Below are 24,693 nucleotides of genomic sequence, written 5' to 3' on the forward strand. Positions count from 1 at the left end.
GGTTCGTCCTGGTCTGGTCTTTCCTTACATCAAAGTGCAACCCAACTAAATAAATAAATGAAAAAAAAAGAACTCAGTTGCATTAATTAAATCCGGGTAGCACCTCTTGGAATAAATAAGATTGCATTTGCTTTAAAAATAGATTAGTCACATATTAAAAAAAAGTTCTTTAGATTTCAATGGTAATGGTCACCTTTCTATATTATTATGCAGTGATGTGATTTTTCATAATGCCTTTTAGTGTTACATATAGGAAGTATTCCAGTAAATTCCACATAGATTTCACATAGAATTGGCACAGTATGTTCATAAGCAGACTGCAAAATGAGGAACTCCTCACACAAATCCCAGTGTAAACATTTCACAGGGACTGGCAGATGATTAGTAACACAAAGCCTGGAGCCCATGAGATCAGCTAAAGTTACAAACCGTGGTCAGGTTGTCTTGTGTTCCTAACCCTGTACCTGATAGCTCCTGTTGGGCTTATTTGTTGTCTTAACATCAGGCATGTCTGTCTATATTGGCACATTCTTACACCTTAGTGTGACCACTCGCTGTGGCATTTCATCCCATTTTTGGCCTTTACCCTGTGTCGCACCAGGTCTCTGACATATACACTCAAGCATCCCACATCCCTTCCGTCTGGTGTCCTCAGGAACTCCACCGCATACCAGTACTCTTCAAACGCTACATTTTACAGATGTATTGGCCGTGGCTGCACAAGGGTTTTTCAGTTGAGGAAATATAATAGACTTTCGTTTCACATGAGTGTTTCCAGATGTGGTGGCGGTTGAGGGTGAGTGGATAGTGGACAAACAGGAATTGTAGTGTCTTGACAGATAACGCATAATTTTTCAAATAAGCATGACTGAGGTGCATAGGTGCATTAACTCCTCATAATAAACACCTTTGTGCAAAGATAAATCATTGATTTTACACTCAGTCCATTATATTGGTAGTAATGTTAGCTTTAGCTGTGCTAACACATTGAAGCTGTCAGGACTGTCTTCTCTGAAAAGGTCAGTTAGACTCAAGACAGAGTATCAGTACTTCCTCAATTGTCCACCTGTGTGTAATCACACTCCCAAGGTGGGGGTGCAAATGTGCCATGAGGTCTAGAACAGCTTCTTTGGAAAAAGATAAATAGAGTTTGTGCCTGTATTTGTACATTCTATGTTTTTTGCACTGCAGGTGAGAGGACTGTCTAGCAGCAACTTATTCAGGGCTGATACTGATTATGAGCATTCAAGGAGGTTGATGACTAAAGTTAGGCAAGATTTTCATTCTTACAACCAATGTGCTTCAGTTCAAAATGTCAGAGTAATGCTGTGTTCAGTTTACCTTGGAAGTTGGAAGGCAGAGCCATGACTTACATTGTACCTGAATTGACCATGTTCCAGTACAAGGGACCAGTACCTGAGGTCCAAAATTAAGCCAATGTGGAAGTATCTTAAAGTTCTAATACCTCTGACAGCCACTGGGGTTTGCTCCTATTAACTTGCACTGAACTTCTGTCTAAAAATACTACATAAGTGTTTATCAGTATTTTATTTTGACCCTCTAACATGTGATCTGGTCCATCTTTAAATTGTACCCAAATCTCTGGTCAGGCTGTGTGTTGGCTGTGTTGGTTTATCTAAATAGCTCAACAAGTTGCACTAACAAGACTGTAAAATGACTTTGTTATGCAGTGCTTAATGAGGTTCACAGCTTTATGTGGCCAGTAAGCCAGTGTTCCACTTTAGCTCACCAATCACCCTTTGTAAATGCTAATGAGCCCTTTGGTCCAAATACTGTCAAAACCAGCTAGAGATGTAACAATACAAAAATTTCATATCACGGTTATTGTGACCAAAATTATCACGGTTATCATTATTATCACGGTAATGTTGAACTGTGCTCAAAATGTTCAAACAGTACTTATACACACACTGACATAATTTAACCAAGTTTTATTTAGAAAAAAAAAAACAAATAACACACACACAATGTACTTTCTGTTAGCAGGAACATTAAAATACTAACATGTAAACATCGAACATATAAATGTGCTTTAAAAATGGCACCTTATGGCCGTAAGAGGTAACTGTACTTTGTGCAAATTGTAGATAAGAACTAAGAATACTTTTCTTTACATTCAGTGCTCAAGACTAGATCTAGTCTTACAGATTTGAGAACTGGTACAGAAAGAACACTTTCACTGTTTCATGTGCCTTATCTGGAAAGCAAATGTGTATATAAAAGCAACACTAGCATTTGTGTGTGAAGTGCTGCCTCCCTTCGTGGAGACTTTTCTGCATTTTCTGCAGACAGATTGACCATCTTCAATTAGTTTCCTCTCAGCAGCCTTTAAAAATCCAAAATGCGTCCAGACTTCCAACTTTGTTCTTTTAGTGGGGGGAAAAATCTCCAGAGCGCTGTCCGTGTGGGCAGAGTCCTGCACCGGACCGATAACCCGCAAAAACATGCAGGGACGGGTTAAAAAAAAAAAAAAAAAAAAAGAAGAATTTTTGCAGGTAAGGGCAAGGGTAAAATTAAATGAAATGTGGGTGGGTAGCGGGCAAGGGAGGGAAAATATTTATATAAAAAAAAAAAAAAAAAAAAAAAAAATACATATATATATATATATATATATATATATATATATATATATATAAAATATATAATATATAAATATATTTATAAAATATTTATTGTGAAGTGAGCCTTACCTCTATTTACATCTGGCCACAGACGTCATTGAGTAGCACATATTAGAGATTTATTGATGGCGTGCGGTTTAGCCAAAACAAAGAAAAAAAAAAAAAAAAAAGAGTTACTGTGTAGACAATGTATTTAATCATGGGTTGGGTCGGATAGTGGGTGTAATGTATGCGGGTACAGGCAGGTGTGGATTGGACATGAAAAAAAATGCTGGTAGTGGGTCGGGCACTAAGCTTTGCGGGTACGGGTGGATGCGGGTTTGGAAAAGTGGACCCATGCAGGACTCTGCGTGCGGGTGCCTTCCATCATGTTTTCAAAGGCCAAACACTGCAAACTGTGCATATCCAAACTGAATGCACTCTAAGTCCAACACAGACTCACCCTCAAAACAGTTCAGAGTTCTGAGCCTTTTTTGTATGTTTTTACACAGAGCAGCTGATATTTGACCAGTTAGTCCCATGTTAGATTATTATTATTTTATCCCAACTCTCCTACAGTTGTGTGTCCATGATCCACAATTCATTCATTAAGCCGGTCCAAAAACTTCTTGTGTTCAATTTTAATGCTCCTTCATGTCTTGGGTTCCTTTAGCATCAACACAAAAAAGAAAAAACAAAACAAAACATGTCAATAATATTTGAGCAATATTTTTTAGTTGTCACATTGAAATGGATATACTGGTAGATAAAAATTATTTAATTTGTTAGTGTTGATGGGCTGCTCTTTACAAGTTCATTTTCAAATGAATTTATTTGATCAGATATATTGGACACCTTGTTTGAATCTGTACAATTCACTACAGTTATACAGGCATTTGTAGATCCTGCAAATACAAAAACCAGACATCTAAATGTATTTTTTGACTTTTTTGTTTTTTGAAATTCTTCTAAAGCCCTGTCTTTTTTTGTGTCATTTTTTTTACAGTATCAACAATAAATTACAGCAACCAGAGGCTGCATCTGGAGTGCTGGAGTATGCCATGAAGCATTTCGGAGAGCTGGTAAGTGCTTGTTGCTTCTTAAATCTTGACTAAATGATTGTTTGTGGTACATTCAGCACCACACCTAGTTACATTTTAGTTGAGTCAACTTTGTTTATAAAGCACTTTAAAATCAACACAGTTGGCCAAAGTGCTGTACACGGACATAAAAACAAATAAAACACATTAAAGAATGATTAAAAATAATAAAAAGTAATTATACATTAAGACAATAAAAGCCAACCCCTCACACTGAGTTAAAAGCCAAAGAGAAAAAAATAGAAATTGAGTCAGCTTGCCTGATGTGCAAAGGTAGTTCATTCCACAGTTTAGGGGCAGCAACTGAAAAAGCCCTGTCACTTCTCAGCTTCCTCTGTGTCTTTGGGATGACTAATAATGACTGATCTGCCAGTCTGAGAGAACACAAAGGAGTGTACGGCTTGGAGCAGGTTGGACAGATACAGCGGCGCAAGGCCATTGAGGCATTTAAAAACAAAAGAATTTTAAAATCTCTTGAGAAACAAACTGGGAGCCAGTGAAGTGATGCTAAAATTGGGGTGATATGGTCCCGTTTTGTGGCTCCAGTTAAAAGTTGGGCAGCAGCATTTTGAACCAGCTGCAGTCGAGTAAGTGACGTCTGGCTAATCTTTATATAGCACTTTTTCATACAATGAAATGTAGCACAAAGTGCTTTACATATAAAATCAGTGCACCCCACCACCACCACACACACACACACACACACACACACACACACACGCACACATACATACATACACGTACACACACAAACACACGCACATACACCCCACCACCCATGTACCTAATGCTAATACCCATAAATGATAAAACAAAAAGAAATAGATGAGGAAATAAAGAAAAGCAACAGGCTGAGCACGGGGGGCCATAAAACAACAGAGAGGAGGCGCTATCACAGGGAGCCACCTGCACCAGGGGGCAGCCACCGCCCCCTAGTAACCTGGCGCGGCCATCATAAAGCCGCATCCTGACTGGTGAGGGAAGGCCGAAGTGCCACCGCATCACGGCAGCAGGGCCCCATACCCCACCGTGGAGCAGACCCCTGAGCGAGCGTCAGAGCCACTGGAGCCCACAGCCGGCCCCGGCGTGGAGGGCCCCCACCCATGAAACACTGGAGAATATAAATAAAAACATTAAAAAGATAAAAAGAAGCACTGGTTAAAAGAGTATAAATGTAATACAAAACATATATGTAAATATAATATAAATATAAAGCAATAAAAAGATAAAACAGAAGCAGTGGTTAAAGGTCAAACTAGAAGTCAAGTTAAAAACTAAGGGAGACAGGAGTTAAAAATATAAGCTAAAATAAAGGGGCATAATTTAAAAGCCAGATTAAAAAGGTGGGTCTTGAGCCTGGTTTTAAAGATGTCTACATTCTCTGCAGCCATGAGGTTCCCTGGCAGGCTGTTCCATAGGTGAGGCGCATAATGCTGAAAAGCTGCCTCACCGTGAGTTTTTGTGTTAGCTTTTGGAACTGTTAAAAGGCCAATGCCAGAGGACCTCAGGGTCCGCGAGGGTTCATATTGTAAAAGTTGATCTGAAAGATAAGAAGGACCAAGACCATTAAGACATTTAAAAACCATTAAAAGGACCTTAAAATCAATCCTGAAACACGTAAAGTGTGCAGCAGTAGTCTAAACAAGTTGTGATAAAAGCATGGATTCAAATCTCAAACTGATGCAGAGGGAGAAATGATTTCACTTTGGCCAGCTGTCTCAGTTGAAAAAACCTGAATTTAGTCTGAGTATCAAATTTAAGATCACTGTCCAGTCTTATACCCAGGTTTGTTGCTGACTGTGTCAGATATTGATGTAAAAATCTCAGATCAACATCAATTTTGGATGTATCACTAGGCCCAAACATGACCTCGTTTTTTTTTAACATTCAAGTGTAAGAAATTTAGTGACATCCACTCCTTAACTTCTGCAATACAGTGTAGTAGAGGTGTTTTGTTGAGTATGTATTTTCCTTCTTCAGTTTGAGTCACATGACAAGCTACCATTGTCAGGTAGTGCACCGTGTTGACCACTAAAATACATACAAATGTGTGTTGAGTGATATAGTAATAGTTTTTACATGTAAAATTATCAAGATATGTGCAGCTGTGCACCTTTCCCTGACCCGTTTTCAGCTCAACATAGCCATACTGAGCTACATTCCATTCCATCTTATCTTCTCTTTATAAAAATACCTTAACATGGGGTTGGGGGTCTTTTGAAACACGTGCCCCTAGAACGCCCTCTTCCTAATGCACAGCATGTGGAAAAACCATCTGCTGCACGGATCAGTAGTCAAGGAGAAGGTGCAGAACTGTGGACATTTTCATCACAGGAGTCACAGGATGTTGGGATTTTCTTACATAATTCAACACCTTTAACTTGTCTCAAAGACTGACCAGGACTTGTCATCTGTCTTGGATCTGTCTCTGGTTTCATGACAGTAGTTGTGATTTTTAAACCCCCCCACCCCCCCCTTTGGGGCGGACGGGGTTATAACCAGGATTTCTGTCCATCCTTCCATTCGTCCATCCAAGATTTTTATCCATTCCATTAGTCATTGATGGCTGAATTTCAATTTTTTTTTTTTTTTTTTTTTACAAATTCCTGAATGTTTCAACTTCAAATTTGTCCATCCCATTTCTCAGACTTTATTCACCCAATTCTTTCCAAATTTCACACACATGCTCTTTACATGTGCTTCTCTCTCAATTTTTGCTTTTTTTTTTTTTACAAATTTTTGAAAAGTTTTTAAAAAGATTGAATGTTGACACTCAAAATTAATCCCTTGGGTAGGCAGGGTATCAGTGAAGAGGAGGAGCAAAATGTTGTGCGACCGGGCAGGGGTATTAGCAAGCTCTGCATACTTTTTTACTTGTTTTAAGCTTCATCTATTCCATCTCCTCATTTGACTTTTTAAGGTTAATTTGAAAAATTTAAAATCTAAATCCTAATATTGTGATTTTCATTGATTTGTGTTGTATTGAGCAGTTTTAGTTGACATTATTTGTCTTAACCACATAAAGTACAAAAACTTGGTTAGTTGAAATAATGCTAGCTGTTGTGACACTGACTTTTTACCAATTTTTTTATTTATTTATTTTTAAACCCATTTCCCTACAAGACCTCACCCTGCTGATGCTATTGAAACACTGTTTCATGCTCTGTGGACATGATCCAAATATGAAATAACTGTTAAACAGTAGACATGCATTGGACAGCATCAGAGATTTTCCATCTCAGTTACGTAAGAGGAAAGCTGCCTTCTGCATTTCAATCTTTCTCTCCCTGTTAGCCAAAGTCAAACTATTATTTTCTTGTAGATGCCAGTCATTAATCTTAAGGAATATTCATTTATTTTTTTGGCCGGCTGCACACAGTTTCAATTTGATTATCTCCATAAACGGAAATCTGTCTCACAGCTGTGTGTATTACAGATAACACACACATTTGACCATAAAGTAAAATAAAATCTACAAAACATAAAACAAGAAACTGCTGAATAAGCTGTAAACATGACACTAATGTTGACACATACATTTACTATGGTGAATGTGTTAACAAAGTGTTACCTATTTACAGAACAGTTAAACAGCAACTTTACTATTCATTTAGAGTTCATTACTCTCATTGTAACTCTGTTTTGGTCCAGACCAAAGAAAATGCAGCATGTGTCTGTACCTGCTCTATGTTCACCACGTATCAAACTGTCTGTCTGCCATGTGGTGTACAAAAAGTATCGTACATTAGATTTGCCATATCCGCCATAGCTGTGCATACTGTTGAGGGGAAAAAAGGTTAAAACAGGCGGTGAGATTGAAAAATGGTGTTAATGCTGCCTGAAAAACATAGAAGAATAACGTGAAACAAGCTAAGACAACAACCATAATACAATCCAAATAACAAAGATTATAGAGACAAAATGTTGAGTGTGTTATACTCTGGAAACCATAACCACTGGGGAAATGATCCTCAGCACAATATGAAACCAAGCACCATAACACAGATAAAATACCTGTAGCATAACAGGCACATCAGATTTTGGTTTGTCATAGGACACTTGCAAATGACGTAATGTTATTGTGAAGATTTCTGCTTTTCCCAGTTATCCACCCACCGTTAAATTGCTTTAATTAACCCTTAAAGACCCAAAGAGCCTCTATCAACCAAATTCCTCTACTGGTCTAAAATGTTTAATACCTTTTGAACCACTAATCTTATCAACACATGTAAATAATTGGTGTAAAATTAAGTTATCTTTTCATGGTCATGACCCATGTGGATGTTCAGAGGCTCTGTAGTGAACGTGGAAATGCACTTCTGCAACACTGATTCCCTAGTAAAACCCATGGAGTTTGATAAATGAGAGTAGTATGAAGGACTTGTTTATATGTTCAGTTATTGATACTGTTGCTGAATAAGTCACTTGTTCTCTGTTTCTGAGCTTTTATGGTCACTCTTTGAAAAGAGATTTGCAATCTCAATGAGGCTTTTTACCTGGTTAAATAAAGGATATGTATATGAACAACTACATAATCAGTAAATTAAATATAGGTATATGCCTGATTATGCCTAAATGCAAAGGATAAGGTTATAATAAATGGTGATAAATCACTTAAGAAAAGTTCCATAGAGAGAAAAATGTATTTGGCAACTGCCACAAAAGCTGCACTGGGTCTTTATGGGTTGGCAGCTCAAGAGACAGTTAAATATTGGACTTTCTTGCACATGTTCAACTCTAAGTTTTCTCATACCTTTCCTTTGTTCATTTTTATGTCTTTAAAGGCCCAGTTTTCAGTTATCTTACAAAAAGGTAGTTGTGAACTTCAGTTAGTCTAGTTGGTTGGGATCCCAATAAAATGTAGCTTCTTTTAGCATATCTTTTTTTTTTTTTTTTTTTTTTTTTTTAAACAGTAAATGGAAACGACAATGAGGCACCTTGAAGCAAGAATAAGCCTAACCTGGGGTGGGAAGGGCTGACACACACTGTGTTTACTGTTGATTAAATATGGTTTCATAATAGTTAATGACAATTATAAAGGAAATGTGACAGCGAGACTTTTGTGTGTAAGTTTTTGATATTCATTTGGTGCATTTCAGTTGTACAGCAAAAACCTAAAATATAACAGATCAACAAAAATATCATTCCCATGAACGTACCTTTTTCAATGGGTCAGTGCTGGTTTGAGTGTATGATACTGATCAACTGTGTAAAGGATCATTAAATTAAACAGTGCAGTGCTTTAGAGTTCATGTAAACATGGCATTTCCTTGGTCTGCATTCACTCGCCTTTTACAAAGCAGTTAAATTTAGTCGAGTCAAACATGTTTTCCCACCTAGTATGTGAACAGTGGGTCTCCTATAGAAATGGTCTTCCCTGCTGCTGTGAACCACATTGAGGCATGGTTTAAGTGAAAGGAGACAGTAAAAAAGTTTCACTGTGCACTTCCAGGAACCCTGTTTACGAGGTGACCTTTTGGAAAGTTTTATTGTGGGAGGATGCACTGTTTCCTTGTTGTGTCAGGTATCAGGAGCTAAACAAAGGTTGCGAGAGATCTGTGCATCATTGAGCCCACGAGAAAGGGTCCAATAAACGTCTAATGGCTAATACCTTTTTAAAGTGGGTTTCAGAAGTTTTGTTGTCCTCACTGAGTGATAAAAGTAAGCCTTACTGACAGATAAATGCTTGAAACCTTGGAATGAGAGAATAACGATTCTCATGCTTTATTCACACCTGTCTGCTGTGACCTTTTTCCTAGGAAATCCAAGCCACCTGGTATGAGAAGCTGCATGAGTGGGAGGATGCCCTGGTAGCCTATGACAAGAAAATCGATATGAACAAAGAAGATCCAGAGCTCATCCTGGGCAGAATGCGCTGCTTAGAGGCCCTGGGAGAATGGTATGTCATGTACAATCATATGAACATATGTGGTGACATCAGAGGTGCTGCTATGGAATCTAGGCATCGGATCTTAGATTCACATACAGTGTCTTCTAGAAATATTCAGTTGGAGTTTGCAGTGTGTTTTTGCATTGGTAAAATCTATGTAGAATATCCAGTATATTTTCAGGATTTGTTTTTGTGATAGGGAGGTTAAATGCACACACAAATCAACCAGACAGGATGGTAACTTGTGTACACTTGAGTCATCCTTATTAACAGGCTAATTGATATTTCCTCCCAAAGATACATAATGACTTTGGAAGTTTTAGACACGTTGAAATGGTGTGTGATGTTTTCTGTGATATAATAGGAAAGGAGTAAATTGATTCTAAAATATCGTATAACTTTAATTTTGCTCTCTTGTGGTATTCAGTAACATTATGTGAAATTATGCTCTAGAGAACACACAATACTGTGTAATCTCTATAGACAGAAAGATGGATATTTTAGATATTTTCATTATACACAACAATCATGGAGTAGCTAGGACATAAATCAGCAACCTTTTACCATGTTAAGAGCCATTTCTGGTCAGAAAGAGATTAACAATCAGTCTGGAGACATAAAACATACAATCTTTGTTTTTGCCAGGTTGAAATGAACATAGATATTTATTTTTCATTCTCTTACCTTGGGATAAAATAAGAAAATAGAGGAAATATGTGCACAGCCTTAAAAACTGAACTAAATGGATTCTGAAAGTTAAAGTTAGCATTTATTGTGACATCTGACCCCGCGACAAGAAGTAGCATAAACTATTAGAAACACCTGACACGTGTTGAATGAAACGTGGTGTAAAACATCAAAATATTAATGCAATAAAGACGTGAAGTGGAAAGGAAGGGATATTTAAGTTTTTTTCTTTTTAATAAATTTACAAAAAAATCTAAATTTCTGTTTTCGCTTTGTTATTATGGGAGATTGAGTGTAGATTAATGTGAGGAAAAATAATAATTTAAATGATTGTTACATCGGCCTGCAACATGACAAACGTGAAAAAAGTGAAGAGGTCTGTATACTTTCTAAATGCACTGTATGACCCTTTTAAGTGCTGGCATCAGATGATAAATAATGCATGTTTTTAAAAGAAAACATCTTGCATTTGCCGGTACAGGCTATTTCCAGATCTTTGGGCTAACAAAGGTCACACTCCATACTGAAAACATAACTTTTTGTGGACTTGTTGAAATTTTTTTTTTTTTTCTCATCGGTTTCACTGTTTTCTATCTGATTCACATTGGTTTAGGTCTGTTTTAGGTCAATTTAGGCCCAGACAGTCTGACCTGTCTTGGCAGTGGAGTTCACAATATTTCACGTTTTTCATAATTCATTTTTTTTTTTTTTTTTTTTTTTAATATTGATAATGATTAACTTTGTTTTGAACAGAAGTTGGAATGAAATATAAAGGTGATCAAAAGGCAAAGAAGAATTTAAACTGAAGACTTGAGAATAAAGTTATCGCATCTGTAAAAAAACATCTATTAACCAAAATAAAAAAAATGTCATAATATACAACTATTTTATTGTGGCTCTTTAACAACACGTTATGTCCGAAATTGGAGATTCTTGTGAAATTAAACCACACAATTAAGTAAAAGTAGAGTAGATTTTTTCTTTATCATGGATTAAACCACTGGAGAAGGGCTACACATAACATCGTGATGGAGCTGCATATCCCTACTGTTGGCCAACTTTGTTTGATTTTAACAGATTTCTACAGTTTTTCCTTTTATGGATGAATTGTGTAATTAAATATAAATAAAAGAGCTTCTTGGGGTCTTCAGTTTGAACCGTAATGGAAGCCAGTGTCTGAAGTTAAGTCTTCCATCTCCCACTTCGTTTATGCTTAGTGTGCATAGGCTGAATGTCCCTAATGAGTCCTGACAGGAGTTCTTTGATGATGGGGTGAAAACGCAGCGAAACAGGGTGTTCCAAGTTGACCGGGGTAATATAACTGGGAAATGCATGAACAGGCATCCAACAGCAGTTAGAGGCACTGCTAGTCCAAAGCAGCCTCGCTGTGGTTTATTGCAACGCAGCCCCCCCCCACTTTCAAAGAACAATTTTAGGAAAAAATAAGTCACAAGGTGTCTGAAGGACTCAAATATGCAGAGTGTCACAGTGCTCATGACGCTAAGCAGATGTTAATTTTCTTATGTAACCTGGTCTCCTCCTTGTGTCAGTGTGCGTGGTCAGTGTGATTCATTTCACAAGAAAATGATTCATGTACTTTATAAGAAAATGATTCAGCTGAAGAAGGGTTTTGTATTTGTTTGTGTGTGGATGGAAAAATCGGGGGATTATATAAGAGCTGACCGGTTACAAGTCAGAGGAGATCTGGCAGATTGTGGACACATTATTCTCTGTCAAGGTAAAAAGATTTTGGACAGTTCTTTTCTGTCCTGATCATCACCTGCTTGGCAAAGTGTAGGTCACATGCTGCAGCTGCTTCTCTGGTTTGTCAGGACTGGATGAAGAGAATGAGCAAGATTGCCCAAGATGTCCTCTGTCCGTCACATCCATTCAGTCACTGAGCCAGTTCTGTTCACTGGTTTGTTTAGCCAGTTTGCATCCTTTTGTCTCGTACTGCCTCGCTAGCAGACTACAGCATAGAACAACACTCTGACTACAAACAAATAGTAAAAAGTGTGCAACATCTTTTCTATTCAGACATCCTGTCTGAATGTAGCCTATCACACATTAAATGTGACATCTGTCAGTTTTGAATATGAAGTGAATAAGACCCTGAAGTGATCTGCATGCACAAAAGAGGTCCTGACATAATACGTGACCACACAGGCACGCAGTGTGTTTATAGAAGTAACACCCCTGGGATGCAGAATTGTGATGTTCGTCTCCATTTCAACAATGTAAAGGTCGGATAAATGTGACCTGGCTGGTCAGACTGAAGTCGCATTGCAATATATCAGATACGTATCGGACCACATGTGAGAGTGGCCTGAGTCAGATTTGAAAATGTTGGATTTGTGCTATTCAAACTGTCTTTAACAGATCAGATACAGGTCACATATGGGCAAAAAATTCGGATTTGGGCCACATTTTCCTGCAGTCTGAACGTAGCCTTCGTGTAGATGTTAAGGGACCTGAACCTCCTTAGGAAAAATACTCAACTCTGTCCTTTTGTCATCTGTTTTCAGGGACCAGTCCACCTTATCGTTGTCCTTTGACACTTTTTTTTGGATTACTTTTATTCAGTAAACACTGGCTGCTAATTAACTGAGCTATCAGTCACACCCTTGACTTTCATAATGGACTGAGATTCTAAAGTTTAGTGTTCCTGTAAGTGGTGTGTAGAAATCTGAGTACACAGGCTGAACATCTCCTATGTAGGGATGTTTAGCCTGTGTACTCCCAGTGTTCTTCCAGTGAATGGTAATAGATTTGGGCTGGAATATCTCTAATCTCGGAATCTGCCAGTTTATTTAAACCTCCTTACATTCTCCAAGCATGTAATCCCATTACTTCACTCTAACGTGTCTTATTACATGGTTAAATTACTGCTTGTTATACATGTATTCCACTGAAATTCCAAAGATGTGAAAGGTGATCTGCTGAGTCAAATCACAGCTCATACTCCTCCTCCTGGAGGAAACAAACACACATCTTTTTGTTTAGTTTTTTTTTGTTATTTTGTTCCTCTTTGGGTTGTACCTTCATGTTATACAATAGCCTGGCAGCTGGAGATGGCCTCACTTCACTGACCTCCATCCAAATCTGCTTCCCTCTTTGTCTCAGTCTCTCCTTCCTTCTATGTCCATCTCCTTTAAGCCCAGTCCAGCATCCTGCCTGTAAAACACATGCAGTGGGTTTGATCTCATCCTGGACAATACTACACTGATTGTAGTCTATGAGGAATTAGTCTTGGTTGGATACACCTGACCCCAGCGGGAACATTCATCTGTTTGCTGGGATGGCTGGTAATGTCAGCCTGTGGTGGGACAATGCACTGATTTGAGACGCACATCTGTAAAAACAAATGGAGAACTAACTAATGGCAGGTGTAATACACACTAAGCTTTATCTCTGGACTGCTCTGTTTTCATCTGCAGCCAGAGCTAATTAGCTATTGTGGTGAATAAGTCTTTGTACATGTTGTTTGAAGCAGTCAAATGGAAAATAAATTTGCAGCGTTCTCACACATACGCATGATGATTATACAATGTATCATATCAGAATCTTTTTTCATCAAGGCTGAGTTTATAAAAAGGGTAAAGTTCTTTTGGGAAAGCATTTTAATTATGGTTAGCATGGAATTCAAACAACAGATGAAAGATGTCCTTAAAAAACAGTAATAAGTTAGATTTCCCTGTGTTGTTTACAGGTAAATGCATACTGCATGCTCTTATTTAGGAAATTTGGATCTTGGACTCCTCCAAAAGCTCTAAGGTCAAAGTGCTTTGCGCTGAAATTCTTGCCAATAGAGGTTATCTTGTTAATTGTCTATGTAGACATGCTGAAATCTACTTTACACTACTTCTGCATGTGATTATCTGCTGAAATATGGAAGCAGATGACAGCTGAGAGCAAACTTTGATTAGCTCTAGTCACCACTGTGGGCATGTTTGTAAGTACTGTACAGACTCTGAGTGTATTTCTGCAGCCATCCTTAGACTGCGTGCTTGTTTTCCAGGGGCCAGCTACACCAGCAGTGCTGTGAGGAGTGGACACTGGTCAGCGAGGAGACCCAGGCCAAGATGGCTCGTATGGCCGCTGCAGCTGCCTGGGGTCTAGGTAACCACTCCTATTCTTTCATCAATGTAAGAATTCACTACAATAACTGAAAGCAGCGGTGAGTGGAGTTTGACTTGATGGAAATCCTCTCTCTGATTTACTCTAATCAAATCAGCGATGATAACAATGTAAGCTGCTAAGCTGCTGCCAGATCCCTCTTGAATAGCTAGATGGGAATAGCATCCAGACATAACACTGACTTATTGTAACATGCAGTGTAGGAGAAAATGGGGACCACACCATAGTGACATGCTTTGAGGTTTGCAGTCTGTGGCTTTGACTTTCCACACATAGTCGTAAACCCTGACATTATAACAGTAAAGCAACTGGTTCCTTTAACTGAAGACTCCTTTTTATTGGTGTTGTTCAAAAGCTAAATGTTTAAGTTGCAGTCATTTACAGTACGTACACAGTGGAGGACATTGGTTCAGCGCACCAGGGACAGGCTGCTACACTTACATCTGCTTGAGTCTGGCTTAGTCGGGTGCAAAATATTCCCTAATGAGATCTTTAAGTCATTAATATAAACTTGCTGCTTTCGCCTCTGCATGTGCTTTTTTCTTCCAGGGCACTGGGACAGCATGGAGGAGTACACGTGCATGATCCCCAGAGACACCCATGATGGTGCTTTCTATAGAGCAGTGTTAGCCCTGCATCAGGACCTTTTTTCATTGGCCCAGCAGGTGGGTTACATCATTTCTCACAAAAAACACCCAGTGGAACACATTCCCCCACATTTAATGCCCCTTCAAACTCTTAAATAATTTTAGAAAAACAGCACATAAAGACATACCTCTAGGGAATTTGCCTACTCTGCAGCTTCTGGAATTTTCATTACATTTTATGGTAAGGTCTGAAAAGTAAAAATCACTGGAAACTAACACTGTGAAGTAAAATAAAAATGGCTTTGCAGCTATTCCAGACAGGATCAAATAACTCAACCAATTCAGTCTCCTTATTAAAATGAATAAATGTTCTGGATTTGTTTTTATCTGTGTCTCTTCACAATCTAGTACTTCTGTGGTGTGGAACTGTTACATAACTCTTGATATCTTAAATCGCCCAAGCCTCCAACAAATAAAAGAGTCCATTATCCCTCCTGTCTGCCTGTCAACAAGGTCTGGCTGAGGTCACAGCAGTGTTTTCCTCATTTGATGAAGGTTGGGGTATTCGATGAGCTCATGGTCCCTCGAGATAGTTTTGTTCAAACTAGATGTTGGCAAGTTTAACGAACACAAGCTCCCAGAACTGACACCTGTTGCTCTGGTTCCCCTGGACTCCAGCTCCCAATTCCTTTTTAGCCAAGAAGTCCCAGAGACTTGCTCTCTGTGGCCCCTAACCCCCACGTTAGAGCTTAGGTCCAGGTGTGGCCTAAAGGTTCTGCATCAGCAGAGTAGAGAAATACATTTGCCGACAATGAGGCCACTCACATTGAATGACGTGGAATCAAAAGCAGATGGAGCGAGGGTGAAAGCTTAAATGTTAACATGAGCTCAATGTAGTCTTCCGGATGCAGTTGGTAATCCTCGCACTTAAGCCCTTTTGATTTCATAGGGCTGTTTTTTCCTCCCACTGTACCCCCAACAACCAAACACGTGCCCTGGGAAGCTCACCCTACATCTGTGTGAATGTTTTTGGGTTGCTTTATTTTATAAATCTATGTTTGGTCTGTGCCAACAATGACAGACCTACCCGTTGAACTCCCGCTGGTAAAACACTTCACTGAGCCAAGTTCATCATATAATTACTCCCCCACTTCAACATTTTATGCCATTTTTATTACCACAGGGAAAAATAACACAATGTTGAAAGTATAATATTGTAGATTTTTATTAAAAAATAAATATAATGGCTATAATATGATGAGGTGTGATTTTTTTCTCAACCAGTGGTAGAAACCGCATAATCATTGTGGTTAACATTAGCAGTCATTTGAACTTTATAGATTACTGACAATAATATTCTTCCAGATGTTTGAAGTAACTAAGTTATCCTAGTAGACAATTGTATACATAAGCTGTTTAAATAAGCTTAATAGTATGTCAGAATTAAATTACAGTTTCTGGTGGAGTCCATTTTGTGCTGGGAGATGATGGTTGCTGGAGATTATTTATTGTTGTTATCTAGTTATATTACAATGGTTATGATTGTCTTGGATGCCTACTTCCTTGATGCCCACTCCTGAGTTCTGTTTTGTTTTGTGTTTTTATCAAATTGAATAATTTAGCTCATTGGACTAAGCATGCAGGATTTTTGAGTGTAATGATTTTTATGAGATAAAGAATACAGTCTGATGTGTGGAGGACTTAACACTGAATCATCTTTAAATGAACTTTATTGTCCTCTGCTCCAATGACAAAACTTCCACTGAAATTTGCAGTCACTATTTTAGAGCCTGTAATCCAGTTGTGGAGATGCATCCATGGTAGGTGTTTTCTGTTAAAGAGAGAGAAATGGGGAACAAGGCACAGATGTGTATCAATGCAGCAGAACAGTATTCAAACAGTTTTGAAAATTCCCCATCTGTGTGTATTGGAAAATCAATATTTGAGCAACTTTTACAGTCAGTTATCCCATGTTTTTAGTTTTCTCCAACTATTTGCACAGGTGTTTGCATACCCCACTGTTATGATAAAGTGTTATCAGAGGACTTGAACCTATGTAAGTATGTAAGTGCAACCTTCCTGTAAGAGAATAGAAGATCAGGTCATGGTTTGTTTGTACTGCCAGTAGCAGACACTGCATTTATCTGGAGTCGTCTGGACTGCACATTTCCAGTGAGGCCCTGATGCAGTAATTCAGAAGTAAACAGGACTATAACTGAATGGAGGTTGTAAAGAAGCAGCCTCATTGTCACCTCTTCCCAACCAGTCTCCTATAAGCCTGTCTCTTGTTGTGCATGCCTGAAAAGGTGTTTTGGCACGCTATTCTTCCTTTCCCTCCCCACGAAAATAATAATTGGTGGGAGTCGGTGTAAAACAGCTGTGTGCCCTGGCCTCAGAGAACTTCCCCAGTCATCCTCCATCATTTTACCTTCCCGTTAATAACAGCTCCCAAAAAACATTGGCGGGAGAGGCACAAGAAATCAGCAGGCTTTTAGCTACAACACCTAGTGTCCTTGTTTGTCCCTGCTGCTGTTCAGGTTTATCTGTTATCGCCTTTCCATGCCTCAGGCTTTGCACTGCTGATGGAATGTCAGCAGCATCACTGAAATTTAAAATGTTTACTACTGGTTGAAAAGCCAGGGAGCTGGAATTTTACAGATGACTTAGTAATGTGCTACATGAAAATAACAGGAAGGTAGGAAAAACATTTTTGGTGCATGAATGTTCTCTGACACTTAGTTGAATTTCATAAAAAGGTTTTGGAAATTGCATTTCAGCCATGACAGGAAAAGTGACTCACATTTCCCTTCTGAATCTCTCTTTTTGTCACTTTCCTCTAACTCGCCCTTTCTCTGAATGTGCATGAAAATGTAGTCTGTTTTTAGAAGATATATTTCACATCGACAACTGTGATTACATAACATTCACACCATTGCTCTCATCAGTTTGTTTAGTTCGCCTCATAAATCTTTTGGCACTCAGCAGAGCATTAATGCATTTTGCTACATATGCAGGCGTTCTAGTCCTAGTTGTACTAATGTGTCACTGTTGGCAGCGGTGAAGTTAGAGGGGTGTCAGGAGCAAGCAATGACATGCTTGCTTTCATTTATACAAAGTGTTTTTATACCTCAGGTTTAATCCAATCCCAGATGGTCCTGATGCAAGGAACATTTAGGGGAGTGAAATGGGTACATCTGAGACAGTGTTATTCACAAAATACCTTTATTGCCATTTGCTAGTTTTTTATTGGGGACATGTCACAGGATTAACTCAGAGTTCCTGATGTTATGAATTTATTTTGCAAACAAAAATGAATGCACCTTTCAAGTAAGGTGCAAATTAGATTTTCAGGAGAAAAAATCATGGCAAAAATTGAATCTGGTTACTCTGTTCAACTTAATGTGTTTAGTTGAAAGTTTTTTTACATCGCACTTTCCAATACCAAAAAAAATTCCTAAAATTCATATGCACTGTAGTAGAGTAGGAAACTGGCTACAATGAAATAATGAATAATTAATTAGTGACTGTTAGCTTTGTCATACAATCCGCTTATCCCATTAGATGTCCAGCTCCCATCCCAGACTCTTACACAAACTTCACATGAGCACATTAGTGTAGTAGAACATGGAATGGCAATCAGAGATATCTAGTATGGCTTTGGGTGTGGTTAGTGATTTAAGTGGATCACTTTCTTGCAATATATTTTAAAGAAAAAAAGTTTCCTTTAAGCTGAACTAGTGTGTTAATCAAAAGAGGCCCTGTGATGGGCCCTTGTGGAGCTCTCTTGTATTACTTTTGTTCATTCAACTATGTGGCTACTGATTGATACCATGCAGGAACGTTGCTTTTCCATTAAGTCATCAGTTAAAGATTTGTCAGTGTAATGCTGCAGATTTATTGCCTTCTCAATCAAAATGTTGTTTATGTAGTGTATTGACAAAGCAAGAGACCTCCTGGATGCTGAGCTGACGGCCATGGCTGGGGAGAGCTACAGTCGAGCCTATGGGGTAAGAGTTCCTCTGAATCAGTTGAAATATTCAGCAGTTGGCTTCAGATAATCGGCTCATTTTTCATACCATTCAAGTGCAGACAGCATTTTACAGCTGCAATTTTTTTTAGCAGTGATTTACATCATATAATTAGTATTTCTGTGTTCTTAAAGGCATGAATTTATATACAAGTATAATAAAAGAAATTGTTGATTTTGCACATGCTAAATTAAGTGAAGATTGCTAATTTGACTATAGAACATAAAATAGATAGAAATTTGAGTATGATGCAGATTTACGACAATAGGCATAATAGTCAATAGTAATAAAAAAGTAATAAAACAGATTTTTCCATCTCAGGAGATGGTTTTATTGATGCCATAAAATTATTTTCAGTGTCCTGACTAGGTAAGTATCGAATATGCCCTATCAGGCATTGGGGGAATACATACGCTATCTCGGCTGATTCAGTAATGGAAAGGGTTTGATGCAAATTTAAAACAGTGGACATTAAGGGGTTAAAGTTAAATTATAAGTGTCCTCTACTCCTCTGTGTTCCTGTGATATGTGTGTGGGTAAAAATATCCAAGCTACTGTCTGAATTGCTTGTTCTCTCCTAGAGATTGTGGGAAAAAACCTGTGCTCCTTGCTGATTGTGATGTACATAACCTGTGCTTGTTTCATATGCCTTATGCACTTTTGCAGCTGTGAATATCTTAGTGTGTGCATTGTTTTTTCCAGGCCATGGTTTCTTGCCAGATGCTGTCAGAGCTAGAGGAGGTGATCCAGTATAAGCTTGTACCAGAGAGGAGGGACATTATAAGGGAGACATGGTGGGAGAGGCTTCAGGTAACTACAGCACACTCATTGTCACGTGTCCATCTCCATATGCAATCTAAAGCAGATGTTGGACGAGCTACTGTTACTAATGGGAAACATTACCGTCCACACACATGTACACACAGACACACTAGTACATCAGTAAGAACTCACCATGAAGCTGCACTGATGTACATTTTATTTCTACATTTTCCTGCAGCCTAATAGTTGTTTGGAAAAAGCAAAACCTTGTTAGATTGTGCTGAGGATTGTGTATGATTCTTGAACATATTACAGATGAGGGTAAATCACAGTAAAATGAAATGGAAATGTGATTAAAATCTAGCTAGACTTTATCCAAGCTATTCTGTTTACAAGAATACACAGTTGAAAAGAAACAGGTTAACCCATGTGTTCCTGGCACCTGATTTGATTAAAAGTAATCACCTCGTTCTATCACACCTTTGTAGCCGCCTTCATTCCACTTCATTGCCCTATCTTTATGGTAATGACTTCTTTTTGAATTTTATGATAAATAGACCTCATTTACACAAGAAGGCCCCTCATTTTTGAGAAAAAAAATTACCACAAATGATGATTCATTTTGACTGAAGTTAAGTGTTAAGAATATGTTTGCTGATTGATAATCACAGGCTGGTTTTTGTCTAGGTTTAGTCATGATGTTAAATCACGCCGGTTGTCTTGGCAGATGGCTATTCACTGAAAGCAATGATCATTAATTTTATTTGCAAAGAGAGTGCCCTGAAACCATCCATAATATTTTTAGCAGGTGGCTGAAAGAAAAATATATTTGTCATTTAAGATATTTAAAGTTGACATCATGACAATAGGAGTTTTAAAGAAGACAAGGTTTCAGGACAGGCTTTTGATACAGTAATGTGGAGAGCATACACATTGTCATTTATTTAATTAAACAGTAACAAATTAGTATTTTCCCCTACCATTATGAGGCTTAGGAGCAGCATACAAACCAGTTTCGGCAGCACCTAAGCCAAAGTCCACATGGAGAACATTAAAACTAATTAAACATCTTTTCTCAGATTTGATAGTTGGTTCTGAGTGGACCTCTCTATAGCAAACTTTGTTTTTAAGCTTTCTGGATGCTAATATCTGCTTTTCCAAGTTTTTATACACAGGTATGACAATCAATGATACTCATCCAAAATTATATTAAAGTTAGGGTAGGAGATGTTTTCCTGGAGCATTTTATACTATATTGCTTAAAATCCCCTTCACACCCCAATTGCAACCAATAATTAAATGCGCTAACAAAAAAATAAAAACTTTTAGTTACCTGTGGAACGGACAGGACTGAAAAAATACCATCCAATCATTTTAACCGACCCGTGGAAATGACTGAACGGTGGTATGTCTATCAAACTCAACTGCCATTTGTCCCTTTATGATTTTTTGAGAGTATTCATTGGTTTCCGGCATTATGGTGTCATTTTAACAAATATTCAGACAGTTAGAGGATAAAACAAATTGGACGAACTGCTATGTTAGTAATGCTGTCGCAATTTTTTACTGGGCTAAAGCTGCATTTTGCAGAGACTTGGATATTTCCTGAAACAACTCTGTGTTTACCAAGCACTTCTTTTGAAAATGACAAAGAAAAAAATCGGATAGGAAAAGCTGCAGTTTCGTGTGGACATGGCCCGTCCGATCGCAAGGAATCATGGTAGCTAGATGTAAACAAACCTGTTTTGTCATTAACATAAATCACGAGGGAATGCAACGTTAGCCAGCTAGGTAAAAACTGGGGCTGTTCCGCTGAAAAACATAATAGTGAAATGCAGATTACAGTGTTCAAAGCAAACTTTAGTGGGCTGCTAGCCTAACTTCAGTCTTACAGCAATCAGCTGTTCTTACTAGCCCAAGATTACTTAGAACACATACCAAAAAAGAAGTGAAAAGTCCAACTTCAAATCCAATATACTGATAAATATACCTTTGAAAACATAATCATATTTGTTGTTTAGGTTCATTATGATGTTGTCAGGTATTTTCTTACCCCTGAATGAGCCATGAGAAGAAGTTAGTGAAGGTTAGCGAAGTGACGCTGCATCCACTACTCTGGAGGCGCGCTTCGGGGGAAGTCTGAAGAAAGGGGTTTGGACTTTTCAACTGTGTATTTTCAAAATGTAGCTTGCTCGAACGATTTGTCCAGGATCTCCTACCCTACCTTTAAGTATGTATTCATTTCTAATAGGAGGACCCTCATATCCACCAATGTTTGCATCAAACACTTTAACCCAAACTAGGCCAAGCCCTACGCCCTCTGAAACCCTGGTATTGTCACAGCAGGATGGGTCATTGTAGTAATTTGCTTTGGTCTCACTTATTTTAACAACATCAGAGCTCTGTGCAGAGTCACAAAACCAGTATTGTCCAACAAAGTTGACAGACATCATCAAGTCATCCACATTTTCTCCTTCAAATATGATTTTTTTAATTTTCAGTGTTTTGCGTATTTTGCGGACCCTTTATTCTTAGGTTAGTATACAAAGCACACACATACTGTATCTGAAAGCAAGCTTAATCTTGATAAAATAGTTTGACAAATGTGCTCTAGGAAACTCTAAGGGTGAAATGAGGCACAGTCTCGTGTCTGCAGTCTACAAAAAAGGGAATATTGAGAAGAAAAATAACATGCTTCATTATTTGTAACCCACACTGTAACCCCATCCAAACTCTTCCTGTGACTGATTATGATTACTATTATTATAGTTATTTCTAATGATTAATAGTGAATTACAGAGTTGTACATGTTGTTAAATGATACAGGAGGACATGTGGAAGAACCACAAATCCACAAGTTGTTAGGGAAAACACCACCAGCTGCCAAGTCCGTGGTATTTGAGACAAATGCCATCCTAGCTAAGATAAAACCTTCTGAGTTCATCTTTTTCATGTTTGAGCAAATGTGAGCTTCTGCCTTCTATGGGCATGTTGAGCAAAAAAATGTGGAAAAGCATAAACCTGATAAGACTTTAATCTATGATGCACCATTTTCTCAATACTTTGACTTCCACAGTTCAATGCAGCATGCATAATAATGCTTACTGTCAGTCTCTGTTGGAAATGCTGTCTCCAGCTCAGATGACACCAGCAGTTTGGAAAATCCCCTTCATCAAAAAAATAGAAACCTGGGTCATACTTTACCTGAACCTGGGTGTTCCCAGTTTTTAGAGGACTTAGCAGCTTTCTAGCATTTTGACTAAGTTTGTGGAAGACTTTTTTTCAATACATAGTCTGTAATTTCATATCAATGTGGAGAATTATGACTGCCATATATGTGTGTAAAAATGAGGAAAAGATATATTTAACAAGGTTTTACTCATATTTCCTAAATACATCCTTTAAATCTAGAAGAAGCTGTTTAGTTAGTTTTAATGTTAATTAGGCTTAAGTAATGTTCAGAATGGCTTTGGTGTTTCCCCTAACCTTTTTAATCATAGGGGAAACCTTGCTTTGACTGGAGCCTCTGCACTTTTACAAGTGATGGTTTGTTCAAACTGGAAGGTTGGCAAAAACCTGCTATATCAAATAGAGTTGTTTGATATTGTATTGATATACTGAACCAATGTGTCATGCATGGCCTGACTTTACCTAAAGTAGACTTTTAGGTACTTACAATTGCAGTAGTTTGGAATCAGGAAAAAAATCAACACAAACAAAAAGAAACTTTGAATGAACTTCTGTTCATACGAATGGTATAGATTATGGTGCATTTCCATCAGCTGATCTGTATATGTGGGCTTACATGAAGTATAATATAGTGCACTTTATGGATGGTATGCAGCTTTCATTAATTTCATGGTAAATTATTTAATGCATGATAAAGGTAGTGTGTGCATTTTGCAAACATTTTGTGTGCCATCCCACATCTCAGTGTTCCCCTTGTGGTGTTTCAAACTTTTGCATAAAATTCAACTGACAGTGGAATGGAAACAGTTACACAAACATTTAGATGTGTGTGTAGTAAAAGGAAGACAGTCTTGATCATCTTGAATTTTTCCATTCATAAACCGTGGAGGGTGTATTGGGGTTTAAGAGGGTCCTTCCTGAGTGAACAGACTGGGCCTGGGCTGCAGCAGCAGAGCCGTGGCTGCAGGCTCTGGCAGCTTTCTTCTCTCTGTGCTGATTTATTGGAGGCTAACCTCACACATCTGTCAAGGAGTCACCGTCGTGCTCCTTTGCTCTCTTTCTTCCTCCAGCTCTCACTCCCTCATCAAAGGATTAGGGCGACGGCAAAGGGCGAGTGAAAACACTGCACCCCACCGCTGGTGTGCAAATGTATCAGAGTCAGTCCTTATTCTGGGGTTTGAATGTTCTGCTGTAGACTGCTGCTGTTCAAAGGCCATGCTCTTCTTTTGTGGGAATTGTCTCGCATTCCTTTAATGCAGATTGTGAGAAATTTGTCAGACTCAGGAAAAAAAGAGGACAGGAGGTCCAACATCTGCTTCTGATTTTCTGTTTTTAATGTGTTACATATTGTATATGCTCACCCACATACATTGTCTCATTTTAAGACCATTAACAGAGTAAATTTCATTGTAGCTACTTGAATATTAGGGAACAATGTTGGGTATTTGATAACCAGTCTCTATAAGAGCAGGGCCCCTTTTTGTTTGTCACACAGTCCCTAAAACAACACATTATGAAATATATTTTCGCTTAATTATGTAACATCACCCACATTTTCTAATGGTCTTCTATATTTTGTCACACATAGTAATAAAATGCACAATATTCAGTGCATTTCACCACATTTTGGAATATTTTGTTACATTTTTTTGTGGTTATTTTAAAAAATGTAGAAGTTACTTTTTTATGATG

The 24,693-nt window shown here is 38.2% G+C and overlaps 1 protein-coding gene across 1 annotated transcript in view; it reads left to right on the forward strand.

The window, feature by feature from the left end:
• mtor (mechanistic target of rapamycin kinase) overlaps positions 1-24,693 on the forward strand; it is a 175,509-nt gene that overhangs the window by 93,396 nt on the left and 57,420 nt on the right. The window contains exons 29-34 of the mRNA XM_030140024.1: positions 3,628-3,703; positions 9,481-9,620; positions 14,317-14,417; positions 14,985-15,100; positions 18,952-19,029; positions 19,753-19,860. Coding sequence (XP_029995884.1) covers positions 3,628-3,703; positions 9,481-9,620; positions 14,317-14,417; positions 14,985-15,100; positions 18,952-19,029; positions 19,753-19,860 — 619 coding nt within the window. The remainder of the gene's footprint in view (positions 1-3,627; positions 3,704-9,480; positions 9,621-14,316; positions 14,418-14,984; positions 15,101-18,951; positions 19,030-19,752; positions 19,861-24,693) is intronic.

Source organism: Sphaeramia orbicularis, chromosome 7, assembly GCF_902148855.1.
Source record: "Sphaeramia orbicularis chromosome 7, fSphaOr1.1, whole genome shotgun sequence".
NCBI classification, from domain to species: Eukaryota; Metazoa; Chordata; class Actinopteri; order Kurtiformes; family Apogonidae; genus Sphaeramia; species Sphaeramia orbicularis.